Source organism: Haliotis cracherodii, unplaced genomic scaffold (genome assembly GCF_022045235.1).
Source record: "Haliotis cracherodii isolate W230 unplaced genomic scaffold, xgHalCrac1.p SCAF_1, whole genome shotgun sequence".
In the NCBI taxonomy this organism is placed as follows: Eukaryota; Metazoa; Mollusca; class Gastropoda; order Lepetellida; family Haliotidae; genus Haliotis; species Haliotis cracherodii.
Window position 1 is genome coordinate 904040 of NW_027266264.1, and position 18064 is coordinate 922103.

The window sequence follows — 18064 nt, forward strand, 5'->3', positions numbered from 1 at the left end:
ACTACGTATGTGTCCACCCTGAACAGCGAGACAACTACGTATGTGTCCACCCTGACCCACGAGGCAACTACGTATATGTGTCCACCCTGAACAGCGAGGCAACTACATATATGTGTCCACCCTGAACAGCGAGGCAACTACGTATATGTGTCCACCCTGAACAGCGAGACAACTACGTATATGTGTTCACCCAGAACAGCGAGGCAACTACGTATGTGTCCACCCTGAACAGCGAGGCAACTACGTATATGTGTTCACCCTGAACAGCGAGACAACTACGTATGTGTGTCCACCCTGAACAGCGAGGCAACTACGTATGTGTGTCCACCCTGAACAGCGAGACAACTACGTATGTGTGTTCACCCAGAACAGCGAGGCAACTACGTATGTGTCCACCCAGAACAGCGAGGCAACTACGTATATGTGTCCACCCAGATTAGCGAGGCAACTACGTATATGTGTCCACCCTGAACAGCGAGACAACTACGTATATGTGTCCACCCTGAACAGCGAGGCAACTACGTATGTGTCCACCCAGAACAGCGAGACAACTACGTATGTGTGTTCACACTGAACATGGCCCCCAGTGAGGCGATCTACCTTCAGGTGTTGGCGATCTATAGCCCGTTTCTGATTGTGTTGTAGAATGTTAATTTATTTTTACATGCACTCCAACTAGTTTTACGTAAATCTGTAATATCTTAGTTATTATACTGTCCTTCGACGACAGAATTTTTATTGATAAAAATAATATTGTTAATGTCAATTTTGTCTCGTGACAGAAATATTGCCGATGTGACGTTAAACTTTCACTCACTCACTCACTCACTCACTCACTCACTCACTCACTCACTCACTCACTCACTCACTCACTCACTCACTCACTCACTCACTCACTCACTCACTCACTCACTCACTCACTCACTCACCCACCCACCCACCCACTCACTCACTCACTCAAACCAGTCAACCAGTCAGAACAAACATCAACTTTCGTGAGAAGATGAAAATAGAATCCGTTGTCCATACCTCAAACCTGAAGCAAATGCCCGTAAAATCTCCAATGCCATCCGCTAGGCATGTTTTACTGTGTACTTATGGGTTGGAACAATTACGACTGTCTTGATCTGGGGTCTACAGTGGTGTCAACCATGTGTTCTATCTTTACCATCTTTCTGTGACCTGTCTGAAACATCAATCACATGCCTGTCGGAAAGATCGCATCACATTTCCTCCTCTCTCAGATCTGGTGTCTTTTCAATTGTCTCGCTTCCCTGGGCAGATACACACCGCAAGGCTGGGCAGGACCGTCTTCCGCAAACTTCCGTGAACATCGGTAAACAACGGCAGATGTCCGATTGAGGTGTGTACACAATGGCATTAGCATTAAACGTTTTGTTTTGATTTTCTGCAACGGAAACACTATCAACGTTTCGTGTATATTTTGTATTGTAAGCTTTAAACAAAGTGGAGAAATGAATACTGTGTATGTTGTTTTACGCCAATACACCAGCTACATCTATGTCACACTGATCTCCAGCTTTGTTTAACTATATGACAGCGGCCTATTGGTTTGTTTGTTTGTTTGTTTATTGTTAAACGCCGCACGCAACAATATTCCAGCTTCATAACGGCGGTCGGCAAATAATCGAGTCTGGACCAGACAATCCAGTGATTGACATCAAGAGCATCGATCCACGCAACTGGGATCGATGAGATGCATCAACCAAGTCAGCGAGCCTGACCACCCGTTCCCGATAGTCGCCTTTGAGGGCAAGCATTGTTGCTGAAGATCTATTCTACCCAGGATCTTTACCGGAAGACAGCGGCCTCTAAATAATCGTGCTTGACTAGACGGTTCCCAGTGTCCAACATTGACAAAACAACAGCAAGCAGTGGACAGTAGAACAATAGGGCGATTAATTATAGTCAGTTTCTGGTGACGGCGCACACCGTGATCGCACGCACTAATTAAAGAGCTGAAATCATAAATATGTGAAAGTTGTAGAACGAATATAAATTAAACTTAATTAAAAAAAGGGAGCACCCCATCATATATGTTATACGGGGAACTTGGCAGAAAGTCTCTTATATCCCGAAATATGCACGTATGGTGTCATTGTGGGCCCGTATCGTGTCAGGAAAAGCAACTTAATTCCCTAATGTATCGCACAAACTGTTATTAGATGATAAGCATGCTGAACGTAATACAAATAAGTAGTTATTGTTATTTGAATCTATTTTTATTAAGACTGGTTTCATGCTTCAACCACCAGGCTACCCGGCCGCCCCAACATAGATTACAAGATCAGTGTTTAGGATATATATTCATCTGAAATGAACTGGGAGTCTGTACTATTGGGTGAAGGTCACTGTTGCTGTGAGTCTGAACTATTGGGTGAAGGTCACTGTTGCTGTGAGTCTGAACTATTAGGTGAAGGTCACTGTTGCTGTTTGTATGAACTATTGGGTGAAGGTCACTGTTGCTGTGAGTGAACTATTGGGTGAAGGTCACTGTTGCTGTTTGTCTGAACTATTAGGTGAAGGTCACTGTTGTTGTGAGTCTGAACTATTGGGTGAAGGTCACTGTTGCTGTGAGTCTGAATTATTGGTTGAAGGTCACTGTTGCTGTTTGTCTGAACTATTGGCTGAAGGTCACTGTTGCTGTGAGTCTGAACTATTGGGTGAAGGTAACTTGCTGTAAGTTTGAACTATTGGGTGAAGGTCACTGTTGTTGTGAGTCTGAACTATTGGGTGAAGGTCACTGTTGCTGTGAGTCAGGGAAAAGTGAGTGCATGGTGATTCCAATACCGGGGTAACAGTACTGTAGCGTCATGGGCGTTCACTTGGTGAATGGAATCGGACGCTTTATAAATGAAATTCTTCTTCTTGCTGAAATGAAGACGGATCTGGTTTAACCAATCAGGTGGCTGTAAATGGGCAGGTCAGCGCTCTCCCTATTTCAGTGTTTTACGTAAAAAGGTTGATGTAATGGATGATATACAGTTGCTGGTGCGGCATATAGTATAATTCATTCAGGATTTATTGTAATATTGACAACAGTGTATAATGACACCCCATGGGCTGTTGCATCCCGTGTAACGCAAACAGGGTATAGCCATGGCCACCTGCAGCAACGGCACATCGCTTGACGAGCAAGGGTGTCAGGGAGCTCAACAAAGCAGCTTGTCATTTCTTTGTACGATAGTTCCCCAGGTAGCAGACACGCGTTCGTGCCTCGCATATAATGTACGTTGATGCTGAGATGGTTTGGGGGGATATTTTGGGAACACATGTATATGGTTTACAGAGATCACGTCCTCGCTCTCACAAACATGGTGCTCATATACAATGTAACAGATTTACAATGTGGGAATTACACGTCAAATGTTTACAATTATATTCATAACAATTCACAATTCAAATCAGAGCTTGAGGGTATGTGTGTGTGAAATGTAAATTTCGATCACAATTATTCCACAAATTAGCACGTGTTTTCCTCCTCCTAGCCTAGTGATGTCTATTAATGTCATGACCAGCAGATCGTTCACCCCCACCTGCCTCCCCGCGGGGGCGTTGTGTCGCCATCCATTCCGTGTACGCCATACTCCAGTGGTACCAAGGAACGCTCGTGTGTTTTTCCGGGTACAGAATTATGCACGTGCTGATGAGTCCTGGATAACGCGGAGGGATAAAAAGGAGTGAAGTGGTCGCGAAGACATATTGGACGACCATTTGAGAGTTTGTCGGCACTCTTTTGTGAGCGACATTACCGAGGTACGTTTTTCTTCTTGTGATTGCGATAATTCTTTGAGATAAAAATATGCTACACATGTTATCATTTACAACTGAAGGATTTTTATTCAGCTAGCTTGTTCAGTAATAACTCACAAGAGAGATTTTGTTTGAAAGAAGCATTATTGTAAGGGCGTCAAGTGTTCATCATAGAAATACTGTAAGGAGTTCGATGTTCATCATAGTATTACTGTAAGGGCGTCAAGTGTTCACCATAGAAATACTGTAAGGAGTTCGGTGTTCACCATAGTATTATTGTAAGGGAGTCCGGTGTTCATCATAGTATTACTGTAAGGGAGTCCGATGTTCACTATAACATTACTGTAAGGAGTTCGGTGTTCACCACAGTATTACTGTAAGGGCGTCCGGTGTTCATCACAGTATTACTGTAGGGGCGTCAAGTGTTCACCGCAGTATTATTGTAAGGGAGTCCGGTGTTCATCATAGTATTACTGCAAGGGAGTCCGGTGTTCACCACAGTATTACTGTAAGGGAGTCCGGTGTCCACCATAGTATAAATGTAAGGGCGTCAGTGTTCACCATAGTATCAATGTAAGGGCGTCAGTGTTCACCATAGTATCAATGTAAGGGCGTCAAGTGTTCATCATAGTGTTATTGTAAGGGAGTCCGGTGTTCATCATAGTATTACTGTAAGGGAGTCCGGTGTTCACCATAGTATTTATGTTAGGGCGTCAGTCTTCACATAGTATCAATGTAAGGGCGTCAAGTGTTCATTAAATCATTACTGGAAGTGAGTGAGTGAGTGAGTGAGTGAGTTGGGTTTAACGCCGCTTTTAACAGTATTCCAGTTATATCACGGCGTGTCAGCTTAATGTGGGAGGAAAGCCCGAAGTGATGCAGGTCTCAGACGTTGACCACTTCGGTGATACCAACGAGCACGGGTATGTTGTTGACAAACCTGGTAACATAATTTGGGCGAACCGGGATTCGAACCCACAATCATAGGTTTCTGGCGTGCCCAGGGGACGCAACTCTGTAAAGCGAATCGCGGGCGTCTAGTGTTCATCATATTATTACTGTAAGGGCGTCTGGTATTCACCAGAGTATTATTGTAAGGGCGTCTAGTGTTCACCAGAGTATTATTGTAAGGGCGTCTAGTGTTCACCAGAGTATTATTGTAAGGGCGTCCGGTATTCACCAGAGTATTATTGTAAGGGCATCCGGTGTTCACCAGAGTATTATTGTAAGGGTGTCCGGTATTCACCAGAGTATTATTGTAAGGGCGTCCGGTGTTCACCAGAGTATTACTGTAAGGGTGTCCGGTATTTATCAGAGTATTACTGTAAGGGTGTCGGGTATTCATCAGAGTATTATTGTAAGGGCGACCGGTGTTCACCAGAGTATTATTGTAAGGGCGTCCGGTGTTCACCAGAGTATTATTGTAAGGGCGTCCGGTATTCACCAGAGTATTATTGTAAGGGCGTCCGGTGTTCACCAGAGTATTATTGTAAGGGCATCCGGTGTTCACCAGAGTATTATTGTAAGGGCGACCGGTATTCACCAGAGTATTATTGTAAGGGCGACCGGTGTTCATCAGAGTATCATTGTAAGGGCGTCCGGTGTTCACCTCAGTATTGACATGTGTTAATGATGCGCGCGTGTATGTTGTACTTTTCATGTTTAAAGTCAAGACATTTGTTTAAACAATTTTAAAGGATATATAGTTGACTGTAAGCTTTAATTTTGTCCATCTATGAAACACTTGAGTGTCATCAGCGTATTGACCTAACGCGCGTTCACAATCATTTAGTGTAATTCCTATAATATCTATTTTGGTTCTAATCGTAAGTCCTAAAGTTTCAGCTGCCACACTAGATAAGTGTGGCGAAATGGGGTCTTCCTGTCTAGAACCCCGTTCCTTGTAAACAAATTCAGAAAGATGGCCATTTTGTATAACACATGAGGTAGCATTTCTCATAAGAATATTTATCCTTTTCACCAAACATACGATGACATTGCTATATTATATCAATCTGTTCCCCTTTCCACCAACTTGATTTAATGCCATATTTTTTCCAGTAGGAGATAGGCCTTATACCAGGTTGTACTGTAATTAAGAAGTAGGTTTTACTGTGTGTTAGTGTATGTGTTAGTGTATGTGTTAGTGTTTGTGTTAGTGTTAGTGTTAGTGTTAGTGTATGTGTTAGTGTTAGTGTGTGTCTGTTAGTGTGTGTGTGTTAGTGTGTATGTGTTAGTGTGTGTGTGTTAATCTGTATATGTGTGTGTGTGTGTGTGGTGTGTATGTATGTGTGTGTTTGTGAGTGTGTGATGTGTGTGATGTGTGTATGTGTGTGTGATGTGATTCTAATGTATGTGATGTCTGGGACATATGTGAGTGTGTGTGATGTGTGAATGTGTGTGTTTGATGTGTGTATGTATGTGTGTGATGTGTGTTTGTGAATCTAAAGTGTGTGATGTCTGTCTGATCACTTTACATCTAACATATACAGACTATCTATATCAAGGCGACACTTAGGGCACATTCATACACTCCAGTTCCTATCACCAGCTGCTGTCGCTCGCTGACGCCCTGTTTACGTTTGATGTTTGCAGGTCACCATGAGGGCAGTTATCGCTCTTTCCCTCCTCTTCGTCGTCGTTGTAGTCGTACATGACGTTGACGGCACCTTCTTTCGGCGACGTTTTGGTTTCAGGCGTTTTAGGCGCCCGATAGCCTACAGGCCTCACATCATACAACGCCCTTATCATCCCAAAACCCTGAAACCTCCGCAGCCAACTCCGAAACCGCATCCCCCACCGACAACGCCAGCACCGACAACCTCAAAACCCCATCCACCACCCACACGGAAACCCCACCCGCCACCCACAATAAAACCTAAATTGACTGATATCCCCACTTTCCCCCTCCCACCGAAACAACCTCCCTATCCCCCCTATCCATACCCTCCTTACTATCCTCCCCCACCTTACTATTACCCCCCACAGCAGCCGTACCCCCCACAGCAGCCGTACCCCCCACAGCAGCCGTACCCCCCACAGCAGCAGTACCCTCAATGTAAGTACAGTGTGGACGATGTATCCTACTCAATGTCTGCTAGTGATTCCAGCATACGTCACTTCATGTATAGCATGTGATGTATACTCTCATTAACCTCTATATTCCGGGTAAGAATATAAGTCCCCAGCAACCTATGCGACTAAATAGGCGACTAAATAGGTCGGGTGGTCAGCCTCGGTGACTACGTTGATTGCATTCTCTGTGTCTCAATTGCGTGGATCGATGCTCATGATATCAATCACTCGATCTGTGTATCTGTTTGTTGTTTAACGCCGCACTCAACAATCTTCCAGGTATATGACGGCGGTCTGTAAATAATCGAATCTGGACCGGGCAATCCAGTGATTGACATCATGAGCGTCGATCTACGCAATTGGGATATGGTGACATGCATCAACCAAGTCATTCCGTTTTTTACGCTTTTTACGGCAAGCATGGGTTGCTGAAGACCTTATCTCTACCCGGATGTTCGCGGGTCTCGGGTGTAGGTACCGATCGCGGGTTCGACTCTGACTCCTTGGTCCGTCATCACCTCGTGTATGAGGGTTTCACCGAAGTTGTAAATATACACCTACATTAACCTGATACGCCGTGACAACTCTTACCATTCAATGAGGCGGAAACTCAACTCACTCACTCACTCACTCATTGTCCGTTAGCCTCCTTCTGCTACATTTGCATCCTCATCAAGTAGTTGTGTGTTTTTTGCAGCTACTGTGACTGTCCGCGACTGCGTCAGTGACGGCTGTGACAACACCTGCTCTCGCAAGACCTACCTCAGCGGCGTCAAGTACTGCTGCCCCGGATGTTCCGCTGACGTCTCCATGACAACGGGAACCAACGACAAAGGCGACTTCTGCTTGTGCAGCTATCAGGGGCCCGTCCCGGGGTCAATACAGTACTGAGTGTGAAGACATCACTGCGGCTGTAATGCGAATGTGACGACAACAACATGACTGTAGTGCGAATGTGACGACATCACTGCGACTGTAGTGCGAATGTGACGACATCACTACGACTGATGTGCGATTTTGTGTTCATGGACTGATCACTCTTCCTACTTTTATAACTCGGACATTCCAATAAATTGTCTTGTTTTGGTCGAATGTTTGTTATTGAACTGAGCCATACAGATTAATGTTCTTGTATCGTAACATGTTCGGGTTGAGTGTGTATGTGTGTGTCTCTGCGTGCGTGCGTGCGTGCGTGCGTGCGTGCGTGCGTGCGTGCGTGCGTGCGTTCGTGTGTGTGTGGTAGTGTCTTAATATTATTATGTTGATAACCATTCTTGATTTTTCACAATATGCTACTTTGTTATGAGACACAGTTAAATACTAAAAATTAAAACAAAAATAGGTCAGAATTCCTAAGGTCCAGGGATGCTGAGACACAAGACAATAATTGCAAACATCCAGTGGTTGCATGGTGTTCCCATCAACGCATTGGAATCTCGTGTAACCCGGGCAACGGGATAGGTGAGTGGTTACCGCCGTCGCCGGCCGCACCAATTACATGCAACCAGTGCCCCACCACAATCGCAAGTTCAAATGAGGATCGGCAAGTCCCACTGTGTAACCTAGGTGTCATCGTGCCCCGTTGGCGTCGACCTTTGCTCATGCTATCAACCACTAAGTCGGCTGGGGTTCTGGTGCAGCAGGCTAGGAACTTCACGCACGTGTAATTGTCCCAGTGCATGTGTGCCGCTGGGATGTACAGTGATAACATATCCAATTTTATTATGATAAATATGTTTATTATTTATGTTCAACAATAATATATAATTTGTCTGTACAATATTTACATGTCGATGAGACGCTATACATACATGTTGTGATGATGAAATGAGCGGGAAGGGTTACACGCATTTATTCAGCGATGGCAAGTAAATAATGTTTGAATAAAACAGTAAATCTTTTCAGAAAAATGGAATAATAAAATAATTTAAAACTATCAAATGATACATCGGATATGATTGACTAACAGCAAGAGTTAAATATTTTCCTATAACACTTCTAATGAACGTTTGACAATGGCGTGTTATACGTGACAGGTAATGATATGACTGGCCATACCTGACAGGTAATGAGATGACTGGCAATACCTGACAGGTAATGATATGACTGGCCATACCTGACAGGTAATTATATGACTGGTCATACCTGACAGGCTTGTTCTACCTGAACAGACACAACGTGCACACCAGAGAATCACCAGTCGCTATTACCCCGTCTTCCCCCATGGAAACAGATTCCTTTGGGCGTAAAAGGCAAATTATCGGTTCTAAAAATGGATCACTGACAATCAGTGATGACACCAGAATACTCTGCCCTACCGGTAGCACCCGCCATTCAATTATTTTCATAAAACACGTGATTGTGTGATTCCTGACGCCGGACAGCAATGCTACTGTCATGTTTTTCATGATATGACTGGTCATTCCTGTCAGGTACTCACGATATGACTGGTCATACCTGACAGGTACTCATGATATGACTGGTCATACCTGACAGGTACTCACGATATGACTGGTCATACCTGACAGGTACTCACGATATGACTGGTCATACCTGCCAGGTAATGATATGACTGGTCATACCTGACAGGTACTCATGATATGACTGGTCATACCTTACAGGTAATGATATTACTGGTGATACCTGACAGTTACTCATGATATGACTAGTCATAGCTGACAGGTAATGATATGACTGGTCATACCTGACAGGTAATGATATGACTTGTCATACCTGACAGGTACTTACGATATGACTGGTCATGCATGACAAGATATGATATGATTGGTCATACCTGACAGGTACTCACGATATGACTGGTAATGATATGACCGGTCATACCATCCAGATACTCATGATATGACTGGTCATACCTTACAGGTAATGATATGACTGGTGATACCTGACAGTTACTCATGATATGACTAGTCATACCTGACAGGTAATGATATGACTGGTCACACCTGACAGGTAATGATATGACTGGTCATACCTGACAGGTAATGATATGACGTGTCATACCTGACAGGTACTTACGATATGACTGGTCATGCCTGACAGGTAATGATATGATTGGTCATACCTGACAGGTACCCACGATATGACTGGTCATACCTGAAAGGTACTCATGATATGACTGGCAATACCTGACAGATAATGATATGACTGGTCATACCTGACAGGACCCCATGATATGACTGGTCATACCTGACAGGTACTCATCATACTGGTGGCAGACTGCATGTTTGTTACTGAAGGAAGAAAAACAATAGGAGATAGGACAGATGTTGAGCTTAATAATTTTAACTTGTCGACAGTTTGCATAAGCAGGCGCCGTTCGTGGACACAGAGCCACCAAACGGTTTCCCAACACCTGTTTCATGAAAGCCAACTTGTCAGTCGAGGTTCGTCCCCTGCTTTGATGGCTGGTTCAACTCCAGAACAATGAAAGGAGCAGGTTACTCCTTGGGTATGATAAAGTTATTCATGTAAAATGCGCTTTCGTTGTCACTCTATGTACAACTATCACCCGTTCAACTGAGGTCACATGGTGCTCACACACCCTTACGCATGCGCAAACATGCATCTATTTCCGGTTCCGTCTCAACCATTTGCTCTTCCAGCTTGTCCATTGTTCTGAAACAGGTATGACATGAAAATGAAATAAAACTGAAAAGTGAGGAGGCTTCATTTAAAATATACTCCTATATATTCTGTCAGTGCCGTTATCAACATTCAATAACATGTTGCCAATATGATTTTCGAAATTTAAGAAAGTGTTAGAACTGCTAAATGTTTGACATTCAATGGCAAATTTATCGCTTAATGACGTTAGATGGCACTGTGTATTGTTCTGTATACGACAGTCATAGGCATCGAGATATTCCTTAGTCGGGCGGATCCAGCATTTCTAAAAGGGAGTGGTCCAAAACATTAAAATCCTCTTTCAGTCAATTCTACTGCCTACAATATACTCCATTTGGTTTTCAAAAGGGAGGGGGGATGTCCGGCCCATTGACCCCACCCTCATCTGGATCCGCCCATGCCTTAAAGAGGGGCACGACTCCGAGGGCCCTATCTAGACAAACGTGTGGAGCCATTATCTCCGTGTGATTAGGCGAATATGTTAAGGTGGACAATATAACGTCAGCTGACGAGTAAAGACCTGATTGAACCTTGCTAGGACTGGAATTTGGCCGTGCCTAGCCCCTCTTTAAGACAGTTCTCTTTCCTACTTTCCGGTTCAACTCTGAAACGAACAGTTAGTCACTGAAGAAACCAAGTTATGTTTCCACGAACAATGTAACGCGAGTATAGAATAACTCAGTTCACGTTTACACTAAAGTCTTTTCTCAGAACGTGCCAGGATATGTTTAGTTGGCATGCTATACTTTGAATTGTTACAGATTTCATTATTTATTCGATCCTGGCTGTAATATACATACACAGCTATAGCGCCATGTCTAACAGTAATACAAGAGTAACTGAACTGACAAACGCATACACATATATACACATCATAACACCATATGGAGCCTTAGAAAATCGTTTGGTCAAAACTAGACCCAAGGACGATTGAAAACCGAACTTCACTCGTTATCAGAGTTTGTAGCTGGTCCTTCTTGAACCAGACAAAACCGTTTACCATTTTCTGTCAGTTTTATTCAGTTCCCGTTTGTATCAAAATTGAAACACTGAGAACTGGTTGAGAATTATGAATTACAACCCTCGATGCTGATCGTTTATGAGGACAACCAACATTGAATTTTTACTTGTCCTCAAAATTTTTAGTGGTCTCGGGCTAGCGGACGAGCGTGAATGTCGAAGGATGCATATGTACAATGAGCACTGATGGTGCTGCCTTATGTATGGTCACTGATGGTGCTACCTGATGTATGAGCACTGATGGTGCTACTTGATGTATGGTCACTTATGGTGCTACCTGATGTATGAGCACTGATGGTGCTACCTGATGTATGGTCACTGATGGTGCTACCTGATGTATGGTCACTAATGGTGCAATCTATGACTATAAATTGAAACACAACGCTTGAAGAACATGTCAAACAACAAGTACCTGTCGTTTCCGGTGTCGTCTCCACCACAAGCTGACGTAACAGGTGCAGAAGCAAAGAACGGGTGCAGTGTTGTGCAGCAAATAACACAGAGATTGTTCGGTGAATGACAATGCAGTAATTGTTCGGTGAATGACAATGCAGTAATTGTTCGGTGAATGACAATGCAGTAATTGTTCGGTGAATGACAATGCACATTAACAGTTAACAATACACACATTGTCTGTTGTCGGCAAATAAATAAAGCGTTCCACATGTACAAAGCTGAATAATCAGTACAAAGACATACACTATATGTAACAGATATACCAGTTAACTGACTTCAATACAACTACACAGTTTCAAATATGCATCATGCACGTAGACGTGTATCGATAAGTAAGTATTGCATAGATTCAATGGACATAGTGCACAATATGCCGAAAAAACTGTTACAACAAAAATGATAGAATTAGCAAAACAACAAAGTGGATCATAACACTGAACATGATACGGATTTGTACATACAGAATCTATCAGTCATAATAATAATAATAATAATAATAATAATAATAATGGTAATAATGATATGAGTCAAACAATAACAAGGCTATAGTACGACCACGAGCATGCGCAGAACAGTATCAAACGCAGGTATTCAACAAACGAATTTTCTTCGAATGGTGTAATATTTATCAGTTCATATACAAACACTCATTCAAAGAAAACGCCAACAAAGCTTGAAGCAAATCACAAGAAACGTTGACATGGAAACAGGGTGAAAGCGAGCACAAGTAACAGCGCCACAGTGCACCAAAGGGGGATAACTCGGGCACCTGAAGAAGGACAGGGGATTCCATATCCGGGGACGTCCTTGCACACACGACAACGAGGCTGCCCCATGCCTATATAGATATGACGAACAAATTCGTCGTTTTCGGACAGCATCCATGTTGCTCCGACCAGTTTGAGGCCGTGTGTCTTTACCAGAGAATTTAGAGAATATCGGCACCTGCAATGTAAGAAGACAACACGTGAAGGAGCGATAGCTAATGGGGGGTCGACCATGTACATTTTGTTAAATAATCATGGAAAGTAACACCATGCATAATATCTTTGCTAAAAGGGAAAGTGTGTTGTCATGTCAGCACACGACCAGTGGTTGTCATCCTGTATATGGCAGCCACCCAGGAAGCTGGTAACAGAATCCCAGCGCAATAGTTTCTTGCAAATAACTTACCTCCTCGGGTCGCGATATGCGTTGATATTCATTGCGCAGCTCGTGGAGTGTTAGTGAATAACATGTTGATCTTAATAACACGATTTTCAATGTTAGCCTAAACACAATTCCAACAACCGTAGGGGGCACGGGTGGCCCAGTCGCCTAAAGCGCCGCGATTCGCTGTGCAGAGTTGCATCCCTTGGGCATGCCAGAAACCTATGATTGTGGGTTCGAATCCCGGTTCGCCCCGATTATGTTTCGAGGTTTGTCAGCACCATACCCGTGCTCGTGGGTTTCACCGAAGTGGTAAACGTCTGAGACCTGAATCACTTCGGGCTTTCCTCCCACATTAAGCTGACACGCCGTGATATAACTGGAATACTGTTTAAAGCGGCGTTAAACCCAACTCACTCACTCACTCACTCCAACAACCGTAGTAAAGTCCCTTTAAAACAACACTTTCTGGTCTATAGTTAACATTGTAAGGCGTATATCACTAAAACAGTTGACGATAACCGAGGCAATATTTGACTCCTTGCAGTTATTACATTGTCCAGAACTGGGCAGGGCAGGGTTATTGACCCCTTTTTCAAGTTGGCCGATAACATGGCGATGTTGGGTTGATCCCTCATGTCAGGAAACACCGACCCCTCCCAGGAACCTAGACACATGCCCGTCATGCCTGCTTTGCTAATAAACGATGACCCGTGAAGATCCGGGTTAGAATTATAGCTCGCTGACTTTGTTGATGTCGTATCCCAATAGCGTAGATGATATCAATCACTGGATTGTCTGGTCTAGACTCGATTATTTACAGACCGCCGTCATATAGCTGGAATATTGTTGAGTGCGACGTGAAATAACAAACAAACAAAGAAACAAAAAACAAAGAAACAATCAAAGCCAATAAACGGCGAAGTCAGGTTGACAGTCCCTGTTCCTGGACATACCTGCCCCTGAACATCTTGGAACAGTTGGCCGCTGCGTAGGACGAGACCTCTGACGGCTCCAGCTCGTAGGACTGCTCGAACACGAGGAAGTAGTAGTTGTGGGGCTTCTTGTCCGGGGGAGCCGGGCCGATGTAACTCTGGACCACCTCGCCGTTATCCACCTGACCGTCACAGATATTCACAACCAACCAATGAACGAACGGGATTTCTTTGTTGCCGAATTCCGGAAGTGGAACATCGGGGTCAACCACGATCAGTGTGAGGAGTTTGTCTGAAACAAAGTGAGTGAGTATGGTTTTTACGCCGCTTTTAGCAATATTCCAGCAATATCACTGCGGGGGACACCGGAAATGGGCGGGAATCGAACCCGGGTCTTCGGCGTGACGAGCGAACGCTTTAACCACTAGGCTACCCGACCGCCTCTCTGAAACAAAGTGGTTGACGTGTTGGAGTATATCAACAACACCATTACTGCAGAACAATGTCACAACCGTCCATTCGCAATCAACAAACAGCGACTGACGTAGAAAGGAATTCAGAGGAGAATGAGTGCATTGCCCACAGGGTTCAAGTCGTTTAGTTGTAACGAAAGTGGCAGATTTCACCCAATGAGCTAAGCGGGGATTGATGAATTGTTTCCAGAATGAGAAAAGAGTAGAAGCGTGATTGTACCCTACCTCTGAAGTCCCGCGTGGCGCTGGGGAACGCTGTTGCCATGGAGAGTTCAACTTTCGGAATAACTTCTTGTCGTGCGTACGCAGCCTTTACTTTAGCATTTCCAATTGGATTGAGAGTGATCGTTTTTTGTCTGCAAAACAAGGGGAGATAATGGACCAGTGTCATCGGCCAGTGTGGAAACTGACATCATAAATCAAATGTACACGACTAAGTCTCCCCACACTCGGGCACATCCAGCACATCACGACCACATGAACAACGGACAGAGTACCTACCAACTGGATGTCCTCTAACCAGTAAATGAACCAAGGCCTTATGTGGATTGACCAAACACATTACCACTATAACACCATCCGTTGACAGTTCCCTGCAATAATTGTTAATATTTAGATTATATTTTTCAAAATCAAATAGAAATTTGCCGTAAACTTTTAAATCTGATTTTGCACATTTCACATCTTTGAAACAATTCCGCCTTGGCTGGTTTTCTGGGGCCTCGTGAAGACTAACCTAATACTAGCGATGTCACGTACAGGTTTACATATTGCAATAAGCGATGCCATGTGAAAGTTAACCCATCTTGCCCGTCATGTCGTCGTCGTTACTTACGGCAATGAGAAGAAGGAGCAGCAGGAGTTGAAGTTGACGGCGGGAGACTGGAAGGTGACATTGACGTAGACGTTCAGGTCAGGGCGGTATTTCTTGTCGCGGGGGATGAACGGTGTCTCCTTCGTCTTGAACGCTGCAATGACACGTGACCATCTCTGGATATTTTGTGGATACATATTACTTTGGTGTTAGTGTGTGTGTGTGTTAGTGTTAGTGTGTTAGTGTTAGTGTTAGTGTGTGTGTGTGTTAATGTGTGTGTTAGTGTGCGTGACTGTGTCTGTCTGTGTGTGTGTCTATGTGTGTGTCTGTGTCTGTGTGTTTATCTGTGTTTGCGTGTGTCTGTGCGCGTGCGCGCGCATGTGTGTGTGTGTGTCCGAGGCAGACCACCCAATCCACTAAGTCGACTAGAATCTGTACTTTACTAAGAAAGTGTTATCCTAAATATAACATTTGTTACATTTGACCACTTTCTAAATGGCATTGTGTGTTCATAGCTTTCGGCCATGGGAACAGTGCCAATTTACACTTGTCAGAGGGGTACACAAAGTAAGTGATCTAGACTACCAGTTGTCGGACTTCCATTTTTGTGGAAGCCTCGGTGGCTGAGTAGGTTAAATCGTTGACTTTGTGTGCTGGCGATTAGGTGCCTCACTCTGGCAGTGTGGGTTTGAATCCCGATGATACTCAACCCTAAAAGTAACAGAATCTGTACTTTACTGAAAAAGTGTTATCCCAAACATAACATTTGTTATATTTGATCACTTTCTACATGCCATTGTGTGCTCAAGATGTACAAATGATTCGGTGGCTGGAAAATATTCATTTCCATTTTTCAAACAGACCATTCGTTGGACTTTTTGTGTGTAACAGGAGCGTATTTCTGAAGGCTCTCGTCAACAGTTATTGTGTGAAAGAAAAATGTTTCAGATTGTGTGGAAATGCGTGCAGAAATACATCCACATAATCCGATCTTGAACTGACTCCCTTCATGGCACCTCAGTCTGGACGACTGATTTGGTCGAGACTGCGATAAACTGCGGGCATGTGCTCAACTGACTTACCATCGGCGATAAACTGCGGGCATGTGCTCAACTGACTTACCATCGGCGATAAACTGCGGGCATGTGCTCAACTGACTTACCATCGGCGATAAACTGCGGGCATGTGCTCAACTGACTTACCATCGGCAATAAACTGCAGGTATGTGCTCAACTGACTTACCATCGGCAATAAACTGCAGGTATGTGCTCAACTGACTAACCATCGACAAAAAACTGTGGGTATGTGCTCAACTGACTTACCATCGGCAATAAACTGTGGGCAAGTGTTCATGTAGCCCTTTTTCTTCATGATGTCTGCAGCATAGGGATCTCCAACCACCCGCACCCATGACATCGCCACCGGACCTACAACGGAGGACAGTACTCTGAGACACAAACAGGGACCTCCATGGCATTACCTGTGAGGGTTCATTTTACCTGAGAGTGGGGTATTACCTGTGAGTGGGTATTACCTGTGAGGGGGTATTACCTGTGAGGGGGTATTACCTGTGACGGGATATTCCCTGCGAGGGAGTATTACCTGTGAGGGGGTATTACATGTGATTGGGTATTACCTGTGAGGGGGTATTACATGTGATTGGGTATTACCTGTGAGGGGGTATTACCTGTTAGGGGGTATTCACCTGTGAGAGGGTATTACATGTGATTGGGTATTACCTGTGAGGGGGTATTACCTGTTAGGGGGTATTCACCTGTGAGAGGGTATCACCTGTGAGGGTGGTAGTACCTGTGAGGGGGGTATTAACTGTGTGGAGAGTATTCACCTGTCAGGGGGTATTCACCTGTGAGGGGGTATTACCTGTGAGGCGGTATTACCTGAGGGGGGTATTACCTGTGAGGGGGTAATGCCCGTGTGGGGAGTATTAAATGTGAGGAGGGTATTCGCCTGTTAGGGGGTATTACCCGTGAAGGGGGTTTTACCTGTGAGGGGGGTTATTACCTGTGAGGAGGTATTACCTGTGAGGGGGTATTACCTGTGAGGAGGTATTACCTGTGAGGAGGTATTACCTGTGAAGGGGGTATGACCTGTGAGGGGGTATTGCCTGTGAGGGGGTATTACCTGTGAGGGGGGTTATTACCTGTGAGAAGGTATTACCTGTGAGGGGGTATTACCTGTGAAGGGGGTATGACCTGTGAGGGGGTATTACCTGTGATGGAGGTTATTACCTGTGAGGTGGTATTACCTGTGAGGGGAGTATTACCTGTGAGGGGGTATTACCTGTGAGGGGAGTATCACCTGTGAGGGAGGTAATTACCTGTGAGGGGAGTATTCATCTGTGAGGAGGTATCACCTGTGAGGGGAGTATTACCTGTGAGGGGGGTATTAGCTGTGTGGAGAGTATTCACCAGTGAGGGGGTATCACCTGTGAGGGGAGTATTATCAGTGAGGGAGTATTACCTGTGAGAGGGTATTACCTGTGAAGGGGGTATTACTTGTGAGGTGGTATTACCTGTAAGGAGGTATTACCTGTGAGAGGGGTATTACCTATGAGGTGGTATTACCTGTGAGGGGGGTTGTGTGGGTTGTGTGTGTGTGTGTGTGTGTGTGGGGGGGGGGGGGGGGGGTATAACCTGTTAGGGAAGTATTCATCTGTGAGGAGTATTACCTGTGAGGGGGTATTACCTGTGAGAGGGGTATTA

At 44.5% G+C, this 18064-nt stretch overlaps 2 protein-coding genes across 2 annotated transcripts in view; one reads left to right on the forward strand and one right to left on the reverse strand.

The window, feature by feature from the left end:
• Window positions 1-6375: 6375 nt before the first annotated feature.
• LOC139464526 (uncharacterized) lies at window positions 6376-7740 on the forward strand. The gene is made up of 2 exons (XM_071246054.1): window positions 6376-6832; window positions 7547-7740. The coding sequence occupies exons 1-2, from the start codon at window positions 6376-6378 to the stop codon at window positions 7738-7740; spliced, it is 651 nt and encodes a 216-aa protein (XP_071102155.1).
• Window positions 7741-10435: 2695 nt separating this feature from the next.
• The window catches only part of LOC139458602 (uncharacterized protein C56G2.4-like), a 34323-nt gene continuing 26694 nt past the window's right edge, over window positions 10436-18064 (reverse strand). The window contains exons 5-10 of the mRNA XM_071240031.1: window positions 16664-16768; window positions 15363-15495; window positions 14753-14883; window positions 14076-14346; window positions 12740-12915; window positions 10436-10485 (exon numbers count right to left, since the gene is read on the reverse strand). Coding sequence (XP_071096132.1) covers window positions 10436-10485; window positions 12740-12915; window positions 14076-14346; window positions 14753-14883; window positions 15363-15495; window positions 16664-16768 — 866 coding nt within the window. The remainder of the gene's footprint in view (window positions 10486-12739; window positions 12916-14075; window positions 14347-14752; window positions 14884-15362; window positions 15496-16663; window positions 16769-18064) is intronic.

Coding starts and splice junctions, on each gene's coding strand:
- LOC139464526 (XM_071246054.1), top strand. CDS start 6,376: ATGAGGGCAGTTATCGCTCTTTCCCTCCTCTTCGTCGTCGTTGTAGTC. Junction 6,833..7,546: donor ACAGCAGCAGTACCCTCAAT/GTAAGTACAGTG, acceptor TGTTTTTTGCAG/CTACTGTGACTGTCCGCGAC.